The sequence below is a fragment of the Manacus vitellinus genome, unplaced genomic scaffold (assembly GCF_001715985.3).
Source record: "Manacus vitellinus isolate BGI_N305 unplaced genomic scaffold, ASM171598v3 scaffold_3_pilon, whole genome shotgun sequence".
NCBI classification, from domain to species: Eukaryota; Metazoa; Chordata; class Aves; order Passeriformes; family Pipridae; genus Manacus; species Manacus vitellinus.
Window position 1 is genome coordinate 1,579,682 of NW_021940535.1, and position 27,435 is coordinate 1,607,116.

Consider the following 27,435-nt stretch of genomic DNA (forward strand, 5'->3'; position numbering starts at 1 on the left):
ATTACTGGCCAAGTAGGTGGGGAATTCTCAATATGGACATATATCTGTAGAGTGTTTTCCTTGTGAGTCTGCTACTATAATACTACAATGCTGATCATCTCTTGGGGATGGGATAAGAAAATTCTGCAGTTACGTGCAAAGCAAGTGCTGTCTGAAGAGTCTTTAACAGCAGTGCATCTGGCTAGAAATGCCAGTGTGCCCTTGTTCTTTCCAAGCGTTTCAGAATAAACCTCTTTCCCTGTAGAATCTGAGACCTCTAACCTGAGACCTAGCCACCTCATGGTGGTTGATCCAGGCTGGGTCTGCCCTGCAAATGAAGAAGCAGCATTGCAGAGGTGTCAATATAACCAGGCTAGGTTTCATGAAGGAAGGCTCAGTGCCAGGAAGAGTGAAGGCACTATGACAGGGCATTAAAAGCAATGAGCCACCCAAGCAAACATGCAGGATCCCAGGCACAGCCTATGCTGAAGTCCATACTGCTGCATCATCATGAACTAGATTGGCTTGGACACGACTTCACCTGCTCCTGATTACAGTATAAACCTATCTGCCACTTGGTATCTGTGCTAATAAAATATCCAGAATTCCTAGAAATGGGTAGAGGTGAAAGCATTTCAAATAGAAGACAAATTCAATCAAATCTCTGGCTGCAAAACACTCACATATGAAAGTTGAGTGGTAGTTTCAGGGAATTCATAGGTTTCAAGTGTTTTACTTGAATTTTGGCTTTATTGTAGCCAGAACAGGATATGGAAATGTCAAAGTATCATGGAGGAGGCAGGTTTTCACCTCCTTTTACTGTGGAGGAGTAAACAGTTTCATGGTATTTCTAGGAGAGGAAGATTGCATAATACCCTGTAAACTTTCAGCAGTTTAACTGTGCTCCTCTACTCGTACTGTATCTGAATGGCCCGAAGTGGTCAAAATATTCTATTAAGTTGGAGTTATATTTTCCTTGTTAATATTTGCACCTTGTAGTCCAGTTCTATTTAATACCTTTATTGATGATCTGGATGAGGGGATTGTGTCCACCATTAGTAAATTTGCAGATAACACCAAGCTGGGGGGGAGTGTTGATCTGTTGGAAGGTAGGAGGGACCTGGACAAGCTGGAGAGATGGTCTGATTCCAATGGGATGAAGTTCAACAAGGCCAAGTGCCGGGTCCTGCACTTTGGTCACAACAACCCCATGCAGCGCTACAGGCTGGGCACAGAGTGGCTGGAGAGCAGCCAGGCAGAAAGGGACTTGGGAGTTTGGATTGACAGGAAGCTGAACATGAGCCAGCAGTGCGCCCAGGTGACCAAGAAGGCCAATGGCATCCTGGCCTGGATCAGGAATAGTGTGGCCAGCAGGACCAGGGAAGTGATTCTTCCCCTGTACTCAGCGCTGGTGAGGCCACAGCTCGAGTACTGTGTCCAGTTCTGGGCCCCTCAGTTCAGGAAGGATATTGAGGTGCTGGAGCAGGTCCAGAGAAGAGCAACGAGGCTGGTGAAGGGACTCGAGCACAGGTCCTATGAGAAGAGGCTGAGGGAGCTGGGGTTGTTCAGCCTGGAGAAGAGGAGGCTCAGGGGAGACCTCATCACTCTCTACAACTACCTGAAAGGAGGTTGTAGCCAGGTGGGCATCGGTCTCTTCTCCCAGGCAACCAGCAGCAGGACAAGAGGGCACGGTCTTAACCTGTGCCAGGGGAGGCTTAGGCTGAATATTAGGAGAAAATTTTTTACGGAGAGAGTAATCAGACATTGGAATGGGCTGCCCAGGAAAGTGGTGAATACTCCATCCCTGGAGGTTTTTAAGATGAAACTGGATGTGGCACTTAGTGCCATGGTCTGGTAACCACAGAGGTGTTGGATCAAGGGTTAGACTTGATGATCTCAGAGGTCTTTTCCAACCTAGTTGATTCTATGATTCTATGTTAACACACTTCTTTAATTTCATATTAATAGCCCATAATATGGGGAGCAAAATCAAGGAATATTAAATTCCATGATCATGCATTTAGTGTGTGATATCTAATTAGTTGCAATTAGTGGGCCCACCAAAGTCTCCACTTGAATTTTTTAAGCCTTCAATATTAGTGGCATGCTATGATACTAACAAGAGAATTTTTTTCTGTTCTGCTCCATCACTCAGAAATACCTGAATGTCTGCAGCCCGTCAATTATGAACGAGGTCAATAGGGGGGAAAATACTTGAAATTGCAGGGAACATTTTCTTTGTCTTGTTACAGAGCATTACAGCAAGCTTAATTTGGATGTCTTTTTTCTAATTTTATATTAAACTATTTGGTACTCATGCTTGCCTTTCTCTTCTGATCTTTTAAGGCAGATATATCTTGAAGCACTCAACAGACTATTTCTTAGCCAATGGTACTTTCTCTCTGTAGTCCCTTTACTCTCTACTTGATTATCATGAGTAAGAAAGATTGGATTCGTGTTGCCCCTAAAATGAACAGAAATAAACTAAATCAAAATCTGCGTGCATCAAGAGAGATCTGCTGTCTCTTACCTTCTAGGAAAGGAGAACACGGAGGAGAAAGGAGCAAAAAGTCAAGACTGCCTTCACACTTGGATTTAATTTTTTTTTCAGGAAACTCTCAGTCTTCATATAAGACTGGAAAAATATATTATATCCTAGGAAAGTTATAATGTTTGAGAATGTGGTTAGAGACTATTATGATAGGGAAAAGCAGAATGACAAACAATGGTTGATAAAACAGAACTCAAATTATGCCTTTGCTTAAATTAGTTACAGGAAATAGATTAATAACCTCAAACACTTTTTTCTTTTTGTAATAATTAGCAATGCCCTGCTTTGTTCACTATTTGCAGTGTCCTGATGTTTGATTCATACTTCCATCTATACCTAACTTTCATGAAGATCTCATAAAAAGACAACACATTAATTCAAATATATTTAGTATATATCAATATTTATTGTAAAACAATTGCAAACACATGATCTTCCTTTTTCAATTGACATTAGTCATATTTTTGTCAGTCAAACACTAAGTCTAATTCTCGCATCATGTTAGTGTAAATCAGATCCCACTCATCAGTATGAAAGCAGCATAAACAAGATTGATCTTAGTGACTGTGAATTTTGGAAAGTTTGTCTTCATAGCACAACTAAAACTTTATGACTGTGACTTGTTTTCCTCCTTGAGTTTGTCTTAAACACTCTGCATGTGAGAAATGGTAGAGCTGTTGGCACAATACCACAATTAAGTAGAGCTCTTGGCACAATACCACATTCAGAACCTTCCCTGCCAGGTGACGTTAAGAAACCTTTCAAAAAGTAAGTCTGGATCTGATCCTGGAAACACAAAAGCATTACTCTGGTTTCAGGACTGGTAAGTCTGTGTCTGGTACTGGTAGCCCTTAGTAAGAGAGGCAGTCCCTCAAGCATTTCTCATTTGACTAGAGCAGGAAAATATACACTGTATTAAATTTGGCACACAAGACAAGGTACACTCCAACTTTAAAAATAGCATTGGTGTCTCCACATCAAGTTCTTTGGGACTTGGATTATACAGCTGGCAGTTTTGCGTTTGTTTTTCTCACCTAGGTAGCAATGACAAATTACTGGGTTAAAAACATACCAAAGTAGGAATGAAAGGTGTTTAACCTCCTGATCTCTCTCCCTGGTTTATTATGAAGGAACATTTTTAATTCTGTATGTAACAGGCGAAATGTGTGAAAACTGATCAGCAAGTGTCAAAGCACTGGGCTGAGATTTAATTACACTTTTTAAGAAAGGGACAAAAGCATCTAAGATGTGTGGAGAGTTGCCTGCAGCTGCTAGGGTACATTAAGTATCGATGTCACGGTCAGCTTGGGGCCATCTTCTTCAAATTGGAAAAGCTTGTGGATGGGCTGCTGTAATGAGAAGTGTGTATGGGGGGTCCCAAATACACAAATGGCACAAAGGGGCTGTGGCTGTTCTGTCTGCAACTGGCAAGTGGTGGAAGTTGATCTCACCAGGCTGCCAAACAGAGGATGGAGAGTATGGTATCCTGCATCCTATCAGACCCCACTGACTGAGTCATCACACTCCCTGTGGCTGTTAGGAATTCATTCAAATTATAAACATTGGCTGCAGGAGCAGTTAGTGAAAATGAAAACAGTATCTAAATATAGGAGAAATAAAAGCATTATATAAATATTGAAAACCGTGTTCATTCCTGGCTCTAGCCTACAGGAAGCAGTTGAGTGCTGCTGAAAACTGTGGAGAGACAGGACACTACTGTTCTCTGCTCTACATCTCTACAAGAAACCTCAGCATAACCTTTAGTCTGTGACCTCATAAATGCAAATGATGTTCATACCAATTATTTTAAGGTTTTTCTCATCCTCCTACTGCCAACCAGAATTAATGGCACAGCAGCAGAACAAGCAAGTGCTGCATAGACATGCCCAAGAATGTCTGCCATAAATATATAGTGCCAGCTTGCACCTCACCTTGCAGAGCTAAAACCTACCCCTCACCTTTTCGTTAAGATAGTCCCTTTCTCAGTCCGTTTTCTCTAACCTGATTTCCTGTACCTTCACCCAAACTGGTTGGAGGTCCAGTCCTCCACCCTCTGGCCTCTCATGCTGGGCCTAGATGCTATACCACTATTCTCTTTGTTTGTTCTTCACGGAATTCCTTCCACAGGGTCTAAGACCATAAAACAACTGGACCTGGGCAGCAAGAGGAAAGAAAGTCTGTCCAGGAAACAGCAGGCTACCATTTGGCTGAAATAGGGGATTATAGGATCCTTGGGTTCAGTGAAAAGAAGCAAAGTGTAACACATGAGGTAGCATTACCCACCTCTGTTCATCAACCGCCAGGTTTGCCCTCAGTCTCCCACTCTACTTGTTGTAGCATTTAGAGATTTCTGAAGCTCTAATGAGCTGACAGCATTTACTCCACTTCCAGCTGGCTAGGAAGCATTATCATTTGCTGCCTTTTCCATTCTGTCCCTAAAGTAGTATTTTTAATATACAGGTAGTTCCTTTTTACCAACATAGACAACACTGAAAGCAAAAATACACTAAATAAATCTATTAAGCAAAGCATGAATTATTGTCCCAACTTGGCTGAGTATGCATTGAAGTAATACTGATATAAAACCTAAGGACAAGACAGTTCTAAAAACTTTCTTTTTCAAAGATATTTCCTTATCCAGACTTCTCTTATGCCTTAGTCACTCGGTATTTTAGCACAGTAATTTTGCCTACCCTCCATGACACACCCAATTGGAGTGTCAGAACCAAATCATAGTGATCAGCAGTCAGACTGGCTATTCACTGTTGCCATCCTAGAGCAGTTCACAGCTCCCTCTGCTCCTGCAAAACAAAGATGAAATTCATAAAAAAGATATGGAGTAGGAGTGGGTGTTAGGAAAGGATCTGGAAGGACAGGCTAAGATCACAGGCCACTGGGTTGCATGAAGTATGAGCAAAGTCTGTAACATTTCCTGTTCCCGAAGACATTGTCAGACACACAAGACAATGGAATTACGATTATCTCCACTTTGCAGATGGAGAAATGAGGTAGTAAGAGATTAACTAGCTCATCCAAGGTCACTCAAGGAGCCTGACAGGCACAGAACTAAGACCTAGATTTTCTGAGTTCCTACGGAAGGATCAGTCTCTGAGGAATAGTATTCTAAGCTATGTTTCTTAATAGACGAATCTCATATTAAAACGTTACAGAAGTAAAAATGCAATTTCTTTACCTTTCAGTTTGATCAATGGATTTTTCACAACACTATAATAAGGGAAATTCCTCTTATAATATAGAGTATTTGAATCTTTTTTTTTGAGGGGGGGGTAAGAAAGTAAAGATGGGGGAGAAAATTCCAAGTTTTCTCTGATTAATTCCAGAAGGATGTTGTTTCTCTTCTTTTTTGGCCAATAACTTATAGATATCAAATAGATGTATTTTAAAAGTCCTAGGATTTGACACGATGATGAGCCAACTAGCAAGAGACCACCCTTTATAGATAATATAATACTAGAACAAATTGAGTTTCCAGATCTTAATCCTCTAAGAAAAACTGAAACCAGAAGGGAAGACTTCCACAGTGTTGCTCAGTTGGTTCATCCTATTTGCTTGCTGGTCAGTACATGAAGCCTATTTTAGAAGCGGTGTGATTTCTATCTAAAATAAGCTGTTTACAATGTTCTATGGGCTATTACAGTTCAAATGCTAGTTTCTACAATTCTTGAAAGGAGTCTACACTAAAGGAGCATTCAAAAGATTGTAGGATTGTTTTGTATTCTCTCTGAAATGGAATGTGATTTGATCTGCGTCAGGCTGATTTATATGAAATAATTTTTCTGTTTTGCTTTTGAGCATTTTATGAACTCATAGAGAGATTACTGACCCTTCTTAAAATATTTGTGATGAGAAGAAATAATCATCTTATGGTTAGTAATAATGACCATAATGGGTATAAATTCTTTCTAGGAGATGAAGTATTTCCTCTTTTTTTTATAGGCATAAGTAAAACTTAAAAGTGAGGTGGAGGTAGGTCATGTGTGCATGTCCAGACTTTTTGTGAGTTTCCTTCCAGAGTACAACAGCTATAGAAAACAGGTTGTTGTGTTTTAACCCCAGACAGCAGCTAAGCCCCACACAGCCACTCACTCACACTGCACAGTGGAATGGGGGAAATAAAAAAAGAGTAAAGATGAGAAAGCTTGTGTGTTAAAATAAAGACACTTTCATAGGTAAAGCAAAAGCACAAGCAAAGCAAAATAAAGAATTCATTCACTATTTCCCATGGACAGGTAGGTGCTCAGCCATCCCCAGGAAAGCAGGGCTCCATCACATGTAACAGTGACTTGGGAAGACAAATGTCATCACTCTGAATATCCCTCCTTCCTCCTTCTTCCTGCACCATATGACGCCGCATGGTCTGGTTCTTATGGGATATCCCTTTGGTCAGTTGGGATCAGCTGTCCCAGCTGTGTTCCCTCCCAGTTTTTTGTGCAACCCCAGCCCACCACTCTCTGCTGAGGCAGTGTGAGAAGCAGGAAAGGCCTTGAGGCTGTGCAAAGCACTGCTCAGCAATAACTGCAACATCTCTGTGTTATCAACACTTTTTTCAGCACAAATCCAAAGCACAGCCTCATACTATCTAAAGAAAATTAGCTCCATCTCAAACAAAATCAGCAGCGAGATTCACAACCAGCCAGGTATACTCAGCAAAGAACAACCACTAAGGAATAATCTAAGGATTAATTTTTTATTATTTTGTCAGAGATTTATGTACTCTTTTGTTAAAAAAACAGAGGTAAAATTACTAACACTTTCCTTATAACATGGATTACTTTTGGGATTGCACCGTTATTATCCATAAGAAATGAGCATGTGGTTGAAGGGAAGCATAATTTAAGCAGAACAGCATATTTTCTGTACCTTGGCCTAAGGCTCTTGGGCTTGCCCTGCGTCATACAGAACTGTGTGGCAGTACTGAAGCTGGGGCAGACGTCTGTCTTCCTTACTGGAAGTACTCAGGATAACTAGAGTGAATTAAAAGCAAGGAGAAGGGGATTACCATGTTGGCATAGGCAATAGTTTTTGTGGTCTGGACAAGAATTTCTGCATTGCTGCTTTCATTATAAGAAGTCAGTATACATGCTCAGGACTGGTCACAGGTTTCCCAAAGGTAAGAGAAAGGTCCTAAATCTATCATTCTGCTTTAGATGCAGAGATAGTTATGATGTCATTTAACTTAATGATCATTTGATTTAAACGTGTTGTTTGGGAGCAAGACTCTATAGTCCTGTACAGTTAGCACTCAGAGGTAGGTACGTGATGCAGGTTTCTTAGCTCTCTCTGCTCAAATCTAAATCACTAAGTAATGCATAGACATAACCAAAGACAGTCAGTGAGATTTGGTGTGCAGTGTGGCCAAAACATAGGAAAACAACAAAACTCCATTTGCAATTGGTCCTGGTACAGGCTGCCTTTGGTATGTGCCTTTGGTACATGCCACCCAATCAAGCCACTGAAATGTATGCTCAGTTTTCCCCACAGTCAGTGGAGAAAAGAGTCCCCACTGGAATACAGCTCAGAAAAGGGGTCTTCTCTTGTAAGCTCTGAATTACCCCCAAGAGCATCTATTTCCCTTTACCAACTATAGAGACAATGAGAACTTTGTAACTTCGGTGCCTGAAACTAGGTGGTGGTTCCTACCTAGTGTGTTCCCCAAACAGACAGGAAGAAGACAATGGTTGCAGTGTGGTCTAACTGTATTATCACACAGGGTTTTTTTATAGCTTTTTGTCAGAGTATGAGCTTGAGAGAAGCATTATTGCAAGCTTTATTCTTCTGTACTAATATAAGTTATATCAGAATAGTTGTGACACTGTTTTGTAAAACTAAAAAGAACACTAGTCAAAAAGACTGCGTGTTTTGAAGATCATCCATGTAGATTAAAGGCTCATCTCTCATGCAGTGACTTATATATGCCTATCATTATTTCTCCTAGATCTTCTACACAGCAGGACTGCTCTATAAGCTTCATGAGATGCAGAAAAGATGACAGAAATACATGTGTTTTGATTTACCTATAGTCTTCTCTCTTCTGTTCCTAATCTAGAATTTAGCAGTTTTATGATGTGTTGTATGTCGTGTGTCTGATTTAAAATAATTATTTCAATAATCATTCTTGTGATTCCACTTTTTATGTTTCAGCACTCTTGTGTTGATACGTTAGAATTAGTTATTTCATTTGCCTCAATAGGGCTTTACTTCTGTAAGTAAAATTCAAGACCTTTAATTTTCTTTATTCTTGGTGATATTAATCTCTATATATCTTTTTTTACTTTTGTTCTGCTTGAGTAATGAGAACATTTCAAAATGTATATGTTACATATTTCTTGTTTTTTCTTCGATATAGCCTATCACCTATATTAGATGGTATTCCATAGTAGGTTATTATTTTTCCATTAAAGTTTATGGAGCAATCCTGCATTTTGTGCATTTTCTCTTGCATATTTCTTTCTTATATTCTTTTTTTCTCAGTTTTCTTTTTATGTCTGTTGTCTTCTGTAATTTGATTTCAAGGACATTTTTGGTACAGGTTTGGCAAATGCGTTCCACATACAATATTGTCATGGTGTTCCTTTCTTTTTATTGCTGCATTTTTGCTCTGTAGTACTGTAATTTGATTATTTACGCATCTAATTTTATTCCTAAGGTCCTGATTTTATAGTGTTAATGTTTGACTTTTACATTCCTTACATTGATGTAAGTGAAGACCAGGCCTCCAGTTTTATTAGGTTTTTCCAAAATTTTACCTCCTTTTTGAGGTAAATGGTAGCCCAAGAATAATTTAATTGTGCATAGTTTTCCCACTGCCTTTATTACTACACATCCAATGCAGGGCATTTATAAAGAATAGACAGTAAGCACTAGACATTAATCTCAGCTGCGTGAGAAGATTCTAAACTTGAGTTGCCCTTACAGCATCATCTGTTGAGTTCCCCTGAGTAAGGCACCACCTCCACTTCTGGTTCTGACTAAGTAATCTATTTTGAAGATTCAAAGGCATTCTGTACTCAGATTACTCTTTGGGATAGCATTCAGTGGCGTAGGATTTCTATTGACTCTCCAGCTTCTTTTCCTGGGCAAAGAACAAGTTGCAAGGAAGCAAAAGTAGTAAGAATACCCTGAAGAGGGGTAGGATTGCAGATTGTAGTATCTGCTCAGTAGTCACACAAAAAACCTTACCAAAGCCATCTCCCAAAAAAGAAACAAAATGGGCCAATTAGAGCCATCCTTTCTGGGACAAAGGCCATGCCCAAGACACTTACAATGACAGCTGCCTCCGGGGCAGCTCCAGCTGAAGGCAAGACCATCCCTGTCCCATCATGGCAAACAAGAGGCAGAAGAGCTCCATAGTGCTGCCCACCATAACATCGACCCTTCTTTTCCACAGCTGCTATTTGTACAGATGAGTTGATGAGGCCTTGTATCTGTGGCTACTCATCTCTCTCCACCAACCTAGAGACCAGTTGGTGCTAATCATAAATAAGGGTCCTGTAGTACTTTGTAGTAGAGCTGTTGTGGTTTGACGTACAGTTTTCTTACCAGATTTTATTATCTTTAACAGCTACATGATGAAGGTAATTTATATAAGTGAGTCATGTTTTCTGCTTAATAACATAGAAAGTTAGGTTTAGAGCTGAAGTAACTATTATTTGAGTTACTGCAATTCATTTTAAAATAGGACCAATAAAAACAAGATATCACAATGTGACACTACAAGAGTGTGCATAAACAGAAAACCAGAAGGAATGCTAGGATGCATTAGGGATTTCCCCACGACTGCAATGGCAAGTTGCATAATTGATTTATCTTACAAAAAGTGTGTAGAACATTAATGGTAAAATTAGTGTTTTCTAAATAAAATGTATGTTGTCAGATTGCAACTTCAGAGCCAAGACAAGGCTTCCATTTATGCAGGGTGCTGTGATACTATGAGCCAACAAAGCTGAACCAATTAATTTATACAAAACGGCAAATCCAGACGTGTGCTATGTTCTCCTGGATTTACTGTTTCCTTGGGTGAAGTCAGTATGCAGTTATTTATGAAGTCAGTTTGCAGTTATTTTTACTATTTACATGCTTCTTAGCAAAAGACCTACATTCTGTGAGCAGCTTTGCTGGTGATTTAGATGGTCATTCATTTCTGTACCTCAGATGAATTTTTTGGCCTCCATTAATATTACCTGGATATATATTATGGCAGTGGGTAAAATGGCCAACGTACATAAATACTAGGTAAATACATAAATCACTAGATACTGTGTCGTAAACAAAAAGATATAATCTGTATGCAGACTTGCCCTGAAATAAGAAAATTTGGTTTAGCTCTGACCTTGCCTTAGTTAGGTGCATGTGCATATGTAATCCAGTCTTAATGGACTTTCATGTGTATTATCTAATGAGAAAACAAACAAACAAACAAGGTGAACGAAATGCAGTTTTATTATTTATTTTATTTTTCACTCAGGAAATTGAAGAAATGAAAATATGTGGAAGAATTGGACTCCGTGTGAGGTTTTTAAATATCTATCCAGTGACCCTAATCATAAGACTTCCTTCTTCTTCAAACATAATTATTTCTATTTCCATCACATATACTTTGGAAAGTTTTTCTTGTTTCCACATGAAACACTAATTTTCTAACCCTGAACTTTCCTTTTAAGTAAAATCAATGAAAAGCTATTGTTGCTTTTACAGATGGCAGAGAGAATTATTACCATCATTGGCAGCAATAAAAGATATATTTTCACCCTTGGTAGATTGAATTACTGAGAAATAACCTTATAATTACTGTATAAAACACCCTGTTTTAACAGTGGTTTTAATATCCATCAAGTTTCTGATTTATTTTTCACAAGCCAGCATCAATGCACTAAATTCTGCCTTGGTCTAAACTGGTGCAATTACACTGACCTCTGCGAGATTCCACCTATTACACTGATGGCTCTTAAGAGGCACGTTATTTTTGGATGAATATTAGGAACAAAGAGAGAGAGCTCATTTCACGGACATTGCTTTAAATAAGTAGTGTAATTTTATTGAAATCAAAGGAAATATTTTGGAGTTCTAGCAGTATATCAGGTAAATCTACATTAATTTAGGTCTTTGTAAGACCAGTGGGGAAAAGAAGCCTTCTGATATCCTTTAGTGTGGAATTCACCAGTGGAAATGCCAGAAAAACCTTGAGGAACTTAACAAATGGACCCTTGTCCCTCACACCCTGAAGATCTTGGTTCAGATATCTTACAACCTGCAATGCTCAGCAGGTTTATGGTCTTGAGGAGTAAGGAAGGAATTTCTCCTTCAACACACTCAGATTGCTTTCTTGCAGCTACAGCCAAAACACTGGTTCCTCAACCCATGCAAAGTTAACAATTTCTGGTTTAGTTTAGACTGTTGATCTTGTTTGTCTCTTCTAGCTGGCTGATGATCACCAGGTCTTCTGCAGGTCAGGATCCTTATCTGTCTCTTTGAGGTGAAGCTAGGAGGACTGTTACCTGCCTGCTGGTTGCCACTGTTGAAAGATAACACAATTCAACACAGAATAACTGCATGCTCATTATGTGTTCAGTTAATCCATACTTAGAACTAGGCCATTCCTTTTCTCATCTTTCTTCTCCTGGCATGGTTCTAATGTGTGAGTGCCCTCTGTGAAATTTCTTTTTCAAGGGGATATATTCAGCTTTACATTTGGAAAGCAAACAGCACATACCTCATATTTCAGAAGTAGTATTTTATTGCATGTAAAAGTATTAAGAATGTGATAGGCATAGTGAAAGAGTCCTGCCTTAACTGCACTTGGACTGGGTTCACCACAGTTTCTGACATGTACCTTAGAACAGTAGCATTGTCTGACTAGGTTGCCTGCAAAAATATTTCTGACTCTTGGCCCTTTTAGTGACACAATTGCCAGTAGCACTGATCAGTACCAGTGACTGCAAAGAGGTCTGCATACTTCGCCCTTTCCAAAGGTATATTTAGGACAAATAGTTAGGTGAATAGATATGTTCCTCCCAACAAAAATGGATGAGATTAAGAAAAGGCATGTAAGAATGATTTTTTGAAGTCAAGTATTTCCACTCAATTTATAAAAGGGTGATACATTTTACATTTCCTTTCAAGAAACCATTTTAGTCTGAACTAAATGTTTTGGGTGACCTAAAATTTATTTTTTTGCCATTTTTTTTCCACTCCAGGTCTCCCTGAACCATGTTTTGTTATTGTTTGGGGTTTTTTCATTTTTTCTTAAGGGGGTAAGGTGTTTCAGGGAAATTTTTCAGTCTGCAAACAGAAAAATCCATTAGTTTCACAGTTGTAGGTGTAAATGTTTTTCTTCTGACTTCAAGGAGTAGCTTCTCTACTTTACAGAGGCATAAATGTAAAAAAAGAAATCCAAACATAGTAAAAAAACACTGGCCTTTGGTAAGACTAATTGATTTTAATAAAATATCAGAGCAATTAGCTAATTTTAGTATTTCAAATGACAGAATCATTCCTTCTTCTTCCTCCTTATTGCAGATTTGAAGACTATAAGAAATTGAAGGGATTGATTCTGAACAATAGTTTCTCTGTTTTAACAAATCGCAACTCTGCTGACCTCATTAAAATTAGATCAGATTTATATTCTGGTGGAGAGAAATCAGAATCAGACAAAGAACTTGGAACTTCTTGTTTTTAGCACCAAAAAAAAAAATCCCTTGTTTTGTAAAGCACAAAAATTGCTCCAGGGTCCATAAATATTTTGTGAATCTGGTCAACAGATAAAAGTAGAAAATACTTAGAACATGAAGAAATTCATCTGTCTGTCTATTGACAGTGCCTTATGGAAGAACAAGAGTCTAGGCACAATAAAGCAATAATGAATTTAATGAAAAAGCTACAGACATTCAGGTTGTAAGCCGAGCTGCTGGTGAAAGATAGTACATATTTTTGCTCGTATAGCAGAATTCCTTGGCTAAATGTCTATGAGTAGATTTCCATTGATAATAAATATGGAGGAAATTATTTATTTTAAATGGTAATTAGACTTTCCTCAGGCTATGCATTCAGTCAGTAGCAGATATAGAGTAATAACCTAGGCATTATTTCTGACATTCTGCCTCCATGTGAAAAAAAAAAGAGGAGGATGACAGGAGCTAGACTTTGCCATGTCTTTTGTTTAAAATACAGTAATATCACCATAAGAAGAAATTAATATTTGCATATCATCTTCTGTAATGATGTGTAATGGTCAGTATAAGATCACACTGCATCTTTATCTCTGAAATAGAAAAATGACAGTCACAAGAACACACTACACAAACTCTCAGATTTATCCATATGCATTAGGATTGCACGCAAGGTAACTAAGCAGTCTTTGCAGGATTTCAGCATCAGATTTTAGCAAATTTGGAATTGATCCTTGCAGCAAAAAAAGAAAGAAATTATACAGTTTATTCTTGCAGTCATCACTCACATTCAGCTGAGAGTTCTTCTGTTACCTGAAGCAATATGGAGCTGTGCTTTTGTTATAAGAGGATCTCAGTTTCATATACCCTCTTGCCATCAATTTATAGTGCCTAGCACAGTGACAATTGCAAAGACCTCAGAAACAATACATTCCTAGCCTATATGTTTTTAATTATATTTTCAAGTTTCATTTGCTGTTGGCAACTTGACGTTATTTTGATTTTGCTGAGGTGAAATATATGAGTTTCAAATACAGCTTTGAAATTGATTAGGAATTAATATGGCAGCATTACAGACAGTAGATTTACTGCCTTTGCAGCTCTATGTGAACTCCCATATGGAAACCTATCGTGATCGGATTCAGAGTGACATGAGCCAAGTGGCTGATACGGGAGATAATGGATCAGAGGAAAGGAGTCAAATAGGTGAAAGCAGAAGAAGGGTCTCTCGCAAAAAACAAAATTATACCCACCTCAAAAAAGAAAAACTCAGGGAGGAGTCACAGGAAAGGTGGGACATGGATTACGAAACAGAAAAAAACAAATCAAACAAATGAAAAAATATTAAAGAAAGCTTTCAAGGAAATCAGTAAATTTAAAATGTTCTGTATACATCTTGGAAGAACATTAACAAAATTAAATCAGTTGATGCTGAGTGCGGTCCCGACCCACACTGCAGGTATCTGGTAGTGCTGCTTCTGGGGCAGGACTCACAGCTCATTTTGGGAGCAGGTTTCTTGCTGACACCAAATGAGATGGAAGTGTCTGGGAGAAGACAGAGTTCTCTGTGGAAACGTTATATACGTGGCTTCATATTAGCCCTTCTGCCTTTCCCCTTCTGTAAGAGCTGCATTGAGGCCACAATTTTCAGCATGTTAAATACACAATTGTTACCAGTTTATATGTACCTTTATCTACAGAGCAGGACTGTTGGTGAAAAAGGACAACAGTGGGTGTATGTATGTATAAACAGTGGCTTTAAAGTGCTGTAGTCAGCTAACACAGTTAGCTAGTATTTTCCTGTATGTTTACAATCAAAGTAAGCCATCCAAAGATGAATGTGACAGAGGGTTGCTACCATCTGAGAGGCAATATGCTCACATAGTGCTGGTGCAGAGACTCCTAGGCATTCACTGCTCTCTCTTTAGAAAAAGAGTAGCAGCAGTAACCTTGCCACTGACACACAGACAGAAAACAGTTGAACAAAGTCACATTCACATTTCACCACTGCACGGTCGGAGCTGTACTGAAGTAATAAAATAGTGCCCCAAGGAAAATGTTAAAAGTATCCTGCTTAGGGACCCCCAACATCCTTTTTTGCATACTTTCTTCCCTTTCATAGACTTTGACTCAGCTTACTTGTTTCTGTGGATATCACTTGCTTCTTATATCTCTTTTATTGGAAATGTGGCTTTGACTTCAAGGTTTTCAAACTAAATGTTTCCTTCAACCTTATTCACACTTCTCAAATCTCACTTTATATACTGAGATTTCATCAAAACTCAAATGTCTAATTAAAAATCACTTTCTCAACTGGTTTGATATCTCATGTGTTCTCCACAAAACCTGGAAAATAGAGTGAGAACTTCTCAAACACGTGGTATCAATTAGGGTGTTTATGTCATTTTGACTCTGGGGTGAACTGATGTAACCACAGAGAATTAAATGCTTCCAGCTTCCTTGATACCTGTATTCAGAGCCAGAATTGGACTTTGGACTGACCTGTAGCTTTGACAGCAATCTTTCCACTGTATTCAGGAGCCATACACATTATTCTTCAACTTTGTATCAAATCAGGTCCAATTTGGAGCTAAGACCAGTGAAAAGAAAAATATTCTATCTAGTTCCAGTTTTAGATCTGATCTTTTTCGCTAATCCCTTGTTCATTCACCTCAATGAGACTTCAATGTAAGCACTTAGCTTACAAGAAAACAAAACTATTCGGTGATGCTATTACATTACAAATCAAATGAGTATTCAGATGTATTTCCAGTTTCAAAAATGAGGATCTTTGCAGAGCAGCTGACCTAGAATTTTTCAAGAAGCCTTATATATGTTCTCAGTTAGCAATGTGTCCCTAAGTATTAAGTAGGATTTATTCTTCAAAGGGCAAAAGAGAAGCTCTGCACCTAAAAGTTCAGTTTTTAATAGGAATATTTGAATAAATGGTTCCAGGCATGTATACTAAGATTGCATATTGTACTGTAAAACAAGACTTCCAGAAATATTTTCTCAAATACTCAACATGAAGCATCATATTAACGTGGTGTGACCTCACATTGCATTTTTAACATTTGTATATGCAAATAGTCATATTTACATGTGCACATGATATTCACAAATTCAAATTAAAGGCAAATAAATGTTTTAGATTAAGGAGATTAATTTGATGTGTCTCACGGTTGACACACTTTCTACAGAGGCTAGATCACTGAGACCCAAGAGCTGGGCTTTTATACGGGAAGACAGATGGCAATTTCCTTTTGATAAGAGTTCATTCTTTTAGCAGCAAAGGAGCCCTGAAGTAACCATTTTTCTTGTGGGAAAATCATCTTTCAGAAGCCGGATAAATCATTCTAAAATAGACAAGCACAGGAACCAAGGAACTAATCAACATGAAATGAGCTGAGTTGCAGCCCCTTTCAGAAAGTTTGAAGATGCTCTTTGCTTTCATTCTTGCCACACAGGGGAACAACTTAAAAAAATTAGAGAATTCAGATAATTTTTTTCGTACTTTTTCCTTTTTTATGAATACCAATACAATTTATGATTATTAGAGATACAAAATTTCATGAAGTCAGATATTTGTTTACAGTATATTTGTGTCATGTATGAAAATAAATATTTTAAAGTCTACATAAATATAAAAGTAACTAATCAGACAAAAATAAGATGCCTCTGTTGAACTAAAATCTGGTTCAGTGTGTGTCAGCTTAAGTGGATCTGGAACATTTCAAAATTGTAAGTTATAAATGTGGACAGCCGGGAACTACAGGACAAGAGTTTGTAGGCAGTCTGTATGTACTGACCTGCTGCTAAAAGAGTCAGTCAGCTACATTTTCTGAATATTTATACTTAATTGTTTTAGATATATTTAAAAATATTCACACTTCTTTTTGGTGAACATGTGAGACTCAGCCTCAGATATGCTGACACCTTCAATTTAGTTTATCTTGTAGGATTAGACCCAAGAAGGATCCCTTTCTTCTAGTTTCCTTTCCTCTCTTTTCTATCTGTCACTAATAGAGCAGAAATGAAATGGCTAGGGTGGTTTCCACTTGCTCTTTGCCTGTGCCCTAATATGATCTTCATTTTTCATGTCTCCAGTAGTTTGGTCCAAGGGACCTGGGAATGATATCTGCTCTTTATTTACTTTGCAATGGTGCTATTATTTTTATTTTGTAAATTGTTATTGTAGTTTTTCAGACTGGTTCTAATCTGACCAGCAGCACCTTGTTTACAAAGATATTGAGAGAAATTTTGTGCAACCTCCTCTATCCATGTCATATCAAGGCTTACATGAGCACTGTGTATTTCCAATCACCTCAGGTCGTGTCACTTTGCATTGAATCAAGTCATATCGCATCAGTGATACCACTATTAGTACTTATTTCTGATAGAAAATTCAGCATGGATTTAGACAGCAAATAGCTCAACCACAATAAATGTATATAATGAGCAGACTAAGTATCTGTCAGAACCAGATATTTTAAGTGTCTCTATCAAGTTGGTGCTTTTGAATATTCCAATACCCTTGTCTCTACATGGTATTCTGCACATAAATTTCTGATGTATGTGCATATACTAAAATGTCTGTCTAAGCAACCTATTTAGAACTCTCTCTATCTACAACCATTTTCAAATATAGACCTGTGCAGTTTTGAAATAACCAGACAGTGTTAAATGGTTCTGGATATATAATTACATTGTATAGTTTGTAGGTTGATCATATCACAGCAGTGTAAAAAACCAAGTGTTGACAGATTTAATTTTTTTTATAATTTAGGATTTGCCTGCTGGGCAAGTTTTCAAAGAGTTATGCATGATTAGGCCCAATGACAGCCATTTTATTAGACATTTTACCCTGATGTTCATTTATAAAAGTTAAATGTTGTAATTATCCTATTACATATACAAAAAAGGAGGGAGGAGAAGGTCAACATAAAAAAAAACCCAAAAAATCTAACTGATAAGTAACATATACAGGGTTTCCAAAATGTTTGCTCATAGCATCTCTTTGGATGAAATAAACTTCTTTTGTTTTATGTTACCTTTGTATTCACTCTTGGTTTTCTTGGGATCTGCATGTTCACAGGGTCTTTGAAAATTTGACTTATTTTGACTTACGACCCTAAAAATAAATTAAATTGACAGAGCTCAGGCTCCCAGAATTGAAAAATTTGGCTGTAAAATTCTATATAAATGCTAAGTAGTTATCTTCTTACTGATTATTACAAATATTTATTTGGTACTTATTGCTGTGATATCTAGGCACTTTCATGGGATTAAGTTGAAGTAGTCTTTCTAGTGCCTTTTTTAAAATTCCTTCAGGGACTGTGAGATTTAATGTAGGTTCAGGGAGGTATCAGCTAGTACAAGGTATGCACGCAAATTGAAAACAATTAAGAATATAAGCATTAATACTGTGTAAAGAATTTGCCAGAATAGTTACTCTGGACTTCCAGTGAAACTGCACCTTCTGCCTCAATTCATTCATGTTTAGAAACCAAGCATATGCGTATCTAAGTGGGAATGCTTCGCTTCTCTGTCATCAAGGTATTGAAAACCCTTGAGTACTGTTGTTGCTAGACACAGTTTACACTACTATAATGCATTGGTGTGGTGTTAGCTTTGGCCCACAGCGAAATGCCTACCCAGCCACTCAGACACTGCCTCAGTGGGACGGCGGAGAAAATAGGATGAGAAAGCTCATGGGTCAAGACTGGCGGCTTACCAATCAGTGTTGTGGGCAAAATAGATTCAACTTGGGGATAATTAGCTTTAATTTATTAACAATTAAAATAGATTCAGTTAGTGAGAAACTAAGACAAATATTAAAAAAATTTTTCTCCACACTCTCCCAGACTTAACTTCACTGCTTTGCTCCTGACTCCTCTACTCACCCGCAGTGGTGCAGGGGACATGGGGAGCTGTGGTCAGTTTACAATAGTTCCCCCCTCCTTCTCCTTTCTCTTCACGTTTTTCCCCTGCTTCTGCATGGGATCTCCACAGATCACAATTCTCATCAGGAAATATCCATTTGTCCTTTGAGGGCTGCAATGGGGGTATCTTCTGTGCAGTGGAGCACCTCCTCCTCATTCTCCTTTTTTTGACCTTGGTGTTTCCTTTGTCATGTTCACTCTGGGCTTTTTATTCTCCTACTCTGCAGCTCTCCCAGTACCAAAACCTTTCTGTCTACACCCACTTCAGATGATAATGCTGATCACAGTAAAAAAGAAGGTATCAGAATATCCTCAGGAGCCTGTGCTCAGTTTGAAACAGTCTTTCTTTCTTAAGGTCAGGTGACTACTACACAGAATCTGTCTCAAGAGCCAATGAGGAAAAAATGAGAACAAACTCAACTATATTTTAATGTGTAATTCTCTCATAATTTAAACTCTGATAAAATTCATAGATTCTTGGTTAAAAATTCCTACAAAAGCAAATGCCATGCTAATAAAAAATTCCATTTCTGTAATCAATTTTCACTTATTAGGGATAGAAAAGAAAAATGTCATGTGTTTCTGCTGCCAGCCATTGCTGAATTCTTCTCAAGTTTTAGAGATATTTCTGTTTTCCCTTGAAAAGCGTTGGTTTAAGCAAACAATGTTAGTAGATTATCTAGTAGTGTGATGCTCTCTACAGAAAGGATAGTCAGAAAACATAAGAGACTGAGGATCTCTTGGTCCCTAACCAAATATACTACTTTTCTACACTAACCTAATCTCTAGAAGATATTCAGAAATGTGATTTTTTAAACATTCTCCCTGAAAAACACCAGTACTATTTTGTAAAATGAAGTTATGCTTGCTGTTACTTCACAATATGTCCTTTCATTCTCCATTGCTGCATTCAGATGATGTGTCTTCACTGCTCTACAAGCCCTTTAGAAAACGCACAAGATCTATATCCTGGCACTGTCTCAAGTGACTTTACCTTTCAGGTTATAGGTCCATTTTTTCATATGATGTTCTGGCATCCTGAAATGTCTTGGCTTTTCATCAGTAAAACTGTTTGTTTTTTCTGTATATTTGTAGAATGAGCATTATCGTAATGAGTAAAGCTGGCTCTTTGATCAAGCATTCGTGTACTGTTGAATACAAGATCAGATTTGATAACCTACACAGTAATTTTACTTTTTTCTGTAAAAGGCATATCCTACTGAACTTTGTCTCCTCTGGTCTGGAAATCAGTTTCTCACAGCAAGTTCAATAAAATAATAAGTTAGCTTCGGAGACAAAGAGGAAGATGCTATTCTTACAAAAGAGAAAGTATTTGTGCCTCTCAAGAAAGCTGCTTGCAGCATTGAGTCTATCACACTTTCCTTGAAATTATTTTTGAAGACAATCTCTTAACCATGGAAACACTCACCTCACATGGCACAGTTTTAGGATCTTGTAAGTAGTGCCTCTTTCATCCCCCATCATTTCCCAGGTTAGTTTTGTTTCTGTGAGTTTTATTTCCTGCACTGGAATGTCTTCTGCTTCTATTGAGTTACTGCAGAACAATTTTCATATGCTTTACTTTTAAAGTTCAGCTTTGGGAATTCAGAAAAGTGTATTAAACATTAAACCTGCTCAGTTATTAGAAGATTCTTTTGCATAAAGTTTGCTTCCTCATATAATCGTGTCATTAGCGGAGGCATCCTTAAGAGGGCTGGCCTGCCACTTTAAACTAAGATCGCTGTTACCTACAGTTACGGTTGGTGTTTTGAGTGGGAGCAGAAATTTGGGCAATGGAATTGACAGCTTGAAATGTTTTAGCCTTCCAAACTAAATCATTATTTAAACACAGAAACAAAATGGGTAGAGCCTTTGTGGGATTTTTCATAATATATTTCTAATAAATATTCTTAGGGATCCAACCTGCACTGAGAAATAGCATAAACCTCTCAAGTCAGAGATTTTATTTTTAAAACAAAAAGAAGATTCTATGTGTTACCTTGGCATCCAGGCATAATGAAATAAGATGTTTCTCCATCCCCAGTTTTCATACAGTGTAAAAGGAGTCAGTTTAACAGAGCATAACTTGCAGTCAACAGCTTCCCAAAGCAGTCAAAGAAAAATACATGTTCTATTTATTAATCAGACTTATTAATAGATAGGAATGGTTTTATATGCACTTGGAAGTCTCTTACCCTGTGAGTTGGCTCATTCACGGTGCTTTTCCCTGGAACATGGTACTATGCAGGGTACCTATGCATATCACAGCCTCTGCCATCATTTTTAATAAGTAGCTTATCTCTGTGATGCAACTAAAAGCAATTCTGAGTGTCCCCAGGGTTTGTTGTAAATTAATTTTATTGTTGTATTTGAAAATGTACATTTTTTGAAAACTGGAATAAGAAAAATGGAAAAGAGATTCTAGATGATGATAGTCTGATTTTTAGAAGGTTTTAACCCTTTGTAGTTTCCAGCTTCACAAGCTTATTTATGTTCCTCAAGTTGTTCCCAGCTGTGGATGGTTGTTCCCATATGCCACTGAAGCCCTGAATATAGCAGCCAGTGTTGTTTGTCAGGTAACTTTCCAAAGATTACCATTTATACCTGCAGTCAGATACTGTAGGATCAGAGGTGCAATAATTCGTGGGTTATTAACAAGATTGTAGAAGGCCTTTTCTGAGTCTTACACTTTTGCTGCTGATGCTATCTTCTCTAAGTATTTACAGCTATAAGGGAATTACTTCAAGGCCCAGTACTGCCCATGAAGTGTTGTGGAAAAAGTTAGAGTTTACCAGCTCCTGATCTGGACAATAAAGAAATGTCATTGTTTTGAGCAGAAAACCTGCAAGTTTATCTATATTGATATCTGACATTACACTGCTGTGCTCAGGCACCACCACCCAAATCACTGAGGAGTGGGTGCAGCTATGTTTGGGCTCACACCTTGGGCAGTCAGTGGACTTGCTTGATGTCTGCATCCAGGGACTGAGCTTTGCCTTGGTCATTGTGCTGGTCTCTGCTCTCTTCACAACTCATCAGGACTGCTAATCAAGCATTCATTGCAGTTTTCCACCTTTGGTTTTTATTCCTGCTTGATTTTCTTGCCATGGGATGCTGCAGACTGCTTTTAAAGATTCATATAACAATTTTTTCCAAATCAAAATATTTCCTCCAAATAATGTCATCTTTTCTGTCTGGCAGTGCTACTAATCTTTATTTAGTTATTTACTTACAATTTCTAGAGGGATTGGATGTGCTCAAGGCACCCCTTTAAGCAACACTTTATATCAAGATTCCATTTATAAATACTTTATGAAGGGCTAATGAATGATTAATAGATGTTTTAATGTATGACCAATCAATTGTAGGTCTTGCAATGTCCAACAGACAAGTGGGTTTCTTATAAGCATAGATTATAACCATATCTGACATATTCTATTGATGAGCTTCTAAACATCTATAACATATACACTACTCATATCTGTAACATGCTTAAAACATCTACTAATCACTGATTAATTTTTTATAACCTATTTTGAAGGGGAGCCTATCTGTGAAGTACATCCCTTATTGGTGTCTGTGACTCTCTGGTTCTATAGGATTGATAATTTACTCATCATCTAAGGGCTTAAAACTACTACTCATTTCAGCTCGAACCTTAAGCTTTTCTGAGTGAGCTCCAGCATTTTCATCTCAGTTTAGGAAAAAATGTCCCTAGTTTTCTCCTTCAAATTTCTGGCTGCTGTATTCTGCTAATGTGCATTTTGCAAGTTCTACTATAGTGCCGTGACTCTTAGGAGGCAAACGCACTCTAAAATATATATTCAGGCTCTTGAACTCAGTTAGTTTGATTATTCTCAAGACAGCTGTCCCAGTGATGATGGTTCCTAACATTTTTATTCTTTTTTACTGTCATCCCTCTATTCTTGGTTCAAACTTTGTCCATTCTCAGAAGAGGATAAGAAAATAGAAACTTCACAATAATCCAGTAGAAAAGCCATATCCCAGAGGATATTTTGTTTCTGGCAGAAGAATGCACATTTTGTATGTTTGATAAACAGAAATGATGATAGGAGTGTTCCCTCCTATGGGATTCCAATAGTCTCCTAAGGTGAAAGCCATGACTGTGCTCTATGCTTTCTATGGAGCACACAGGCAGAATTGACTAAAGCAGGAAGTACAACTTATTTCCTGAAAATTTATGGGTCCTAAAATTCATCATTCACAGTTGAAAAGCAGTAAGTTGCTTAGTGTTGTATTTTGCAAATGAATTTTGAATTTTTTGTTGATTTCTACTGAACTTAATCATAGGGTTGAGTCTTCTACTGTGATGTATCTAGCTGTTGAGACCAATTCTTTAATGAAAAAAATTAAAAGGGTTTGCAGGTTTTTCTTGTTTCTGGGGTTATTAGTAAAATAGTCTCTGTTCTGAATATGCCCAAGTAAATATTCCACTCTCACTCAAATCAAATGTTAATTTTTCAATGATTGCTGTTTACATCAATATTAGGCTGCTACACTTGTGGCATTAGCACATTGAACCTAAAGAAATACATCAAGTATAACTTAATTAAAAAAAAAAAAAAGAAAAAGAGAATTTGGGTTAAAAAAGAGAATTTTATTCTTCAACATTAACATGGAATTTTCTCTGCTTTTATAGAAACTATTTATTGTCAAAGCCCCAGAAATAAGATCCTCTCAGAACTACGCAAGCTCTCGGAGATGACAGGTTTTTATGCACATTTAAGTGGGAAAAAAACATTAAAATAATATAAAAGTGATTGTACAATCCCTCTTATGTTATCCAGTTAGCAGTCTTGTTTCTTTGTTTATTGTGGGTTTTATCATGATCTTTTTTTTTTTTCAGCTGGTTAATAATCCACTAGCAAGTCAAGCAGCAGCCGCTGCAGCAGCAGCAGCCATGGGCTCAATAGCAAGCTCCCAGGCCTTTGGCAATGCCCTCTCCAGTCTTCAGGGGGTCACAGGTCAACTCGTCACTAATGCACAAGGACAGGTGAGTGGAAGATGGAGCAAACAGTGAATTCTGATGGCAGGCTGATCTTGGGACAAAAATGAGTTCCGTCGTATGACAGCAATTTAAAAGTGCACATATTGAAGATAAATAAATATTGATTTGCCAGACAAGGTAAGAAATGGAAAGTCTGAAAACTGGAAGGAAGTTAGGAACAGTTAGGTGTTTTCAAGCTAGAAAAGGCTTAGGGTTTGTTTCATTTCGATTCAACCCTTTGAAAAGATCACAATAGTGCAATACTGTGGTATTTTAAAAGTCCAGCAATCTTCTGATTCTTAAAAAACATACCAGCTGTCTTCTCCCACTTATATATGCCTAATAACAGACAACTGTATCAAAGTGGTACTGTGCTACACTTTTTTGCATTTCTGTATCATTTCTGTATTACTTCATTTCTAAAAAGGTATTAAATGTTCTAAGTAAAGGAACACAAATTGTAATGAAGTATTGGGATGGATTTTGCTGGCTTTCCCATTTGCTTATTATCTTATGTTAAGAAATTTGTAATGAATCTGCCAGCCTGTAAATGCAAATCTGGGAGAGTTTTTTGGTTAAAAGAAAATTTTCCAAACAGGAAAATTGAATGATGTTGAAGTGTTTGTGTGTCTAAGAGAGAGATCGTGCATTATCTGTATTTTGGAACTGTTTATTTGTTCAAAGTATTTCGATTTCAGTCTTAGTATGATGCAGAAAGATATGCGTCTGAATCCATATATATATAAATAATTGCTTTGATGCAGCATGCTTAAGTGGCTTTCAGACTGTGACCACTGTCATTCTTTATTGCATTTACTAGGACTAAAATTAACACAATTACTTGTTTCACTGCAACAAATCTGTCAATATAACTTATGACTGTACCTGGTAACTGAGTAATTTGAATGTCATTATTCTAAATGCTACAAATTGGGCATACAGTGATATCCACAGTGTTTATGTGGATGTTAGGCCCTGGAAAATATTTATTGAAATGATGCAACTTGGATGATATGTGAATCTAAAGTTTAGTTTCTACTCTTACTGTTTACTAGTGGGGAGAAAAAAATTAAGAGCAGCTTTTTTCCTGATAATTTTCTGTCACCGTGTTAGTTAATTGGAACAGGAGTGATGTTTTTTATTTTGGCCCATTAAAAAATAAAAGTCAACAATTTATAGGAAACCCCCCTTTTTTTTAACATAGCACATAAACAAAGATGCTTCCTGAGCTTCACTCTCACCATCCAAGTCCCAGGAAAAAAAAATGCTGACCTTTTTATATTTACTGGGTGGGTGCAGAATTGTTCCATCACTACCCCGAGGGTTGAACGATGGAGCTTGTCAAAGTGAGGCCTTATCTAATGAATCATCTTATCGCAGGTGCACACCACACATATTAAAGGAGGATTGTATGAACAATGTGCCCTCTACAATAACCTTTCAATGTCTACTTTAACCCTTGTTTCAATCCCTTTTCATCAAAGGATCATTTTATGCAGCCAGCTTTAAATGGAGGTTCTCAAAAGCCTATTAAGATTTCTGGAGGGATGGGGTATTGGTTTGGAATAAAAGTTGGTTATAATACCCATAACTCACAGTTAGATCAGCTCCAACATAGAAGCCTGCTTGTTTCTGTCTGTGCTCTAGAAATGGTTCCCAGTCGCCACTCACATGAGGCACTTGACACCAAAGATGTTCACTGTAAGAGTTGAAGATAAAAACACAGACTAGTTTTTTTATAGTTTTTCCTTTACATGTTCTCCAAAGAAAACATAGGCAATGCGTGGCCATTCATTGTATGTTTAAAAAAAATACTACTGTGAAGATATCACTGAACGAAACTATCGATTCCCTCAGGCTAAGTCTTGTTTATTCCAGACATAATGTAAAGTCCAATAATTCCACAGGTTGCAGAGAAAGGGAAAAGAAAGGAAGAATCTTCTATATTCCTGGATAAAATTACAGCATCTAATTGTTTGTTTAGTTCCTTTAAGTAAAGGTTGTCTTTTTGTTACTTCTTTTTACAATATTCCTTGTTTTATTATCAGTACTTCAGACCTTGCTGCAATATAGATAGACAATGATAATAGTGTGTAATATAACATTCATTTTTATAATATTCAGCATAAACTCATATTACTTAGAGCCCAATTCTCAGGCTATCTGTCTTAAAACAGGACTATAAAGTATAATCAAACTACATTCCATAAATTAAATTACATTCCTTCAAATTAATAAAATTATAGGACTTAATCAAGAACTGAAAGGGTTTCTTCAAATTTGGAAGCTTAACTGAATAGTAATTTGGAACACTCCATTACTGAATAATCTCCTTGGAGTCATTAAATAGCCAGATTTGCATCATATGTTAAGAATCTGTCCTTTAAAAATTGACCCTTTCGAAGAATCATAAGTGTGACACCCAAAATTCACTCCTGAAAATATGAAGCTGGATGATTTACTAGAATGTTTCTATGTGTAATCTTTGTAATTACATGCTGCTTCCATTATAGAAATTCAGGGCTTGTAAAAGTCCATCTGTCTGGCTAAATATATGGTGGTCAGTAATCCCTGGAGACATTAAGCTATAGGTCAAAAGCAAGATCCTATGCCAAATTTGGGGAAATGATCTTTTAAATGACATATGGCATGGCCTTAATTCCAAACAGTCAAGAATTTCTTACAATTACAATAACAAAATTATATATATTAACAATAATTTATATATTTGTTATGTAATTATTGAATTCACAGTTATAGTATGTTAATTTATTTTTCTTCTTTTGCTTTGGATGGCAATATGAACTGTAATACCAGAGCTTCTCAAGTAACCAAGAGATCTAATCCATTGAAATAATATGATTAGATCACCTGATTAATTTGATATAGTGCAGGTGGAGGACTCTAAATCAAATTTTCATTTCAGAGTCATATTATGAAGAGCTATTGGCCCATGTAACACTGCTTACATTCTATTTGCCCTCAGCACTTTCCAGAAAGCATTTGCAGGACTGGGCTTTCATATCTTAAATTTAAAGGCCGGGTTAGTAGGTTTGCCAGGCTGCACCCTGTCAGTAGATACACTGATTTCCAAGAGAAACTGTCTACCTGCTCAGCTTCAGCCTGCCCTTATAGCAGGATTCAAGTGCCATTGCTGCACTTGAATTCTTCAGAGATTTAATAACCTAATATTTCTTTTTTTCATAATGGTTTTACAAATGAAAGAAAATAGCAAGAGTTTTGCATGGGTTTTACATATCTATTAAGTAT

General features: G+C 37.3%; 1 protein-coding gene across 1 annotated transcript in view; it reads left to right on the forward strand.

The window, feature by feature from the left end:
- POU6F2 (POU class 6 homeobox 2) overlaps positions 1 to 27,435 on the forward strand; it is a 302,709-nt gene that overhangs the window by 224,382 nt on the left and 50,892 nt on the right. The window contains exon 6 of the mRNA XM_008921312.2: positions 24,025 to 24,171. Coding sequence (XP_008919560.2) covers positions 24,025 to 24,171 — 147 coding nt within the window. The remainder of the gene's footprint in view (positions 1 to 24,024; positions 24,172 to 27,435) is intronic.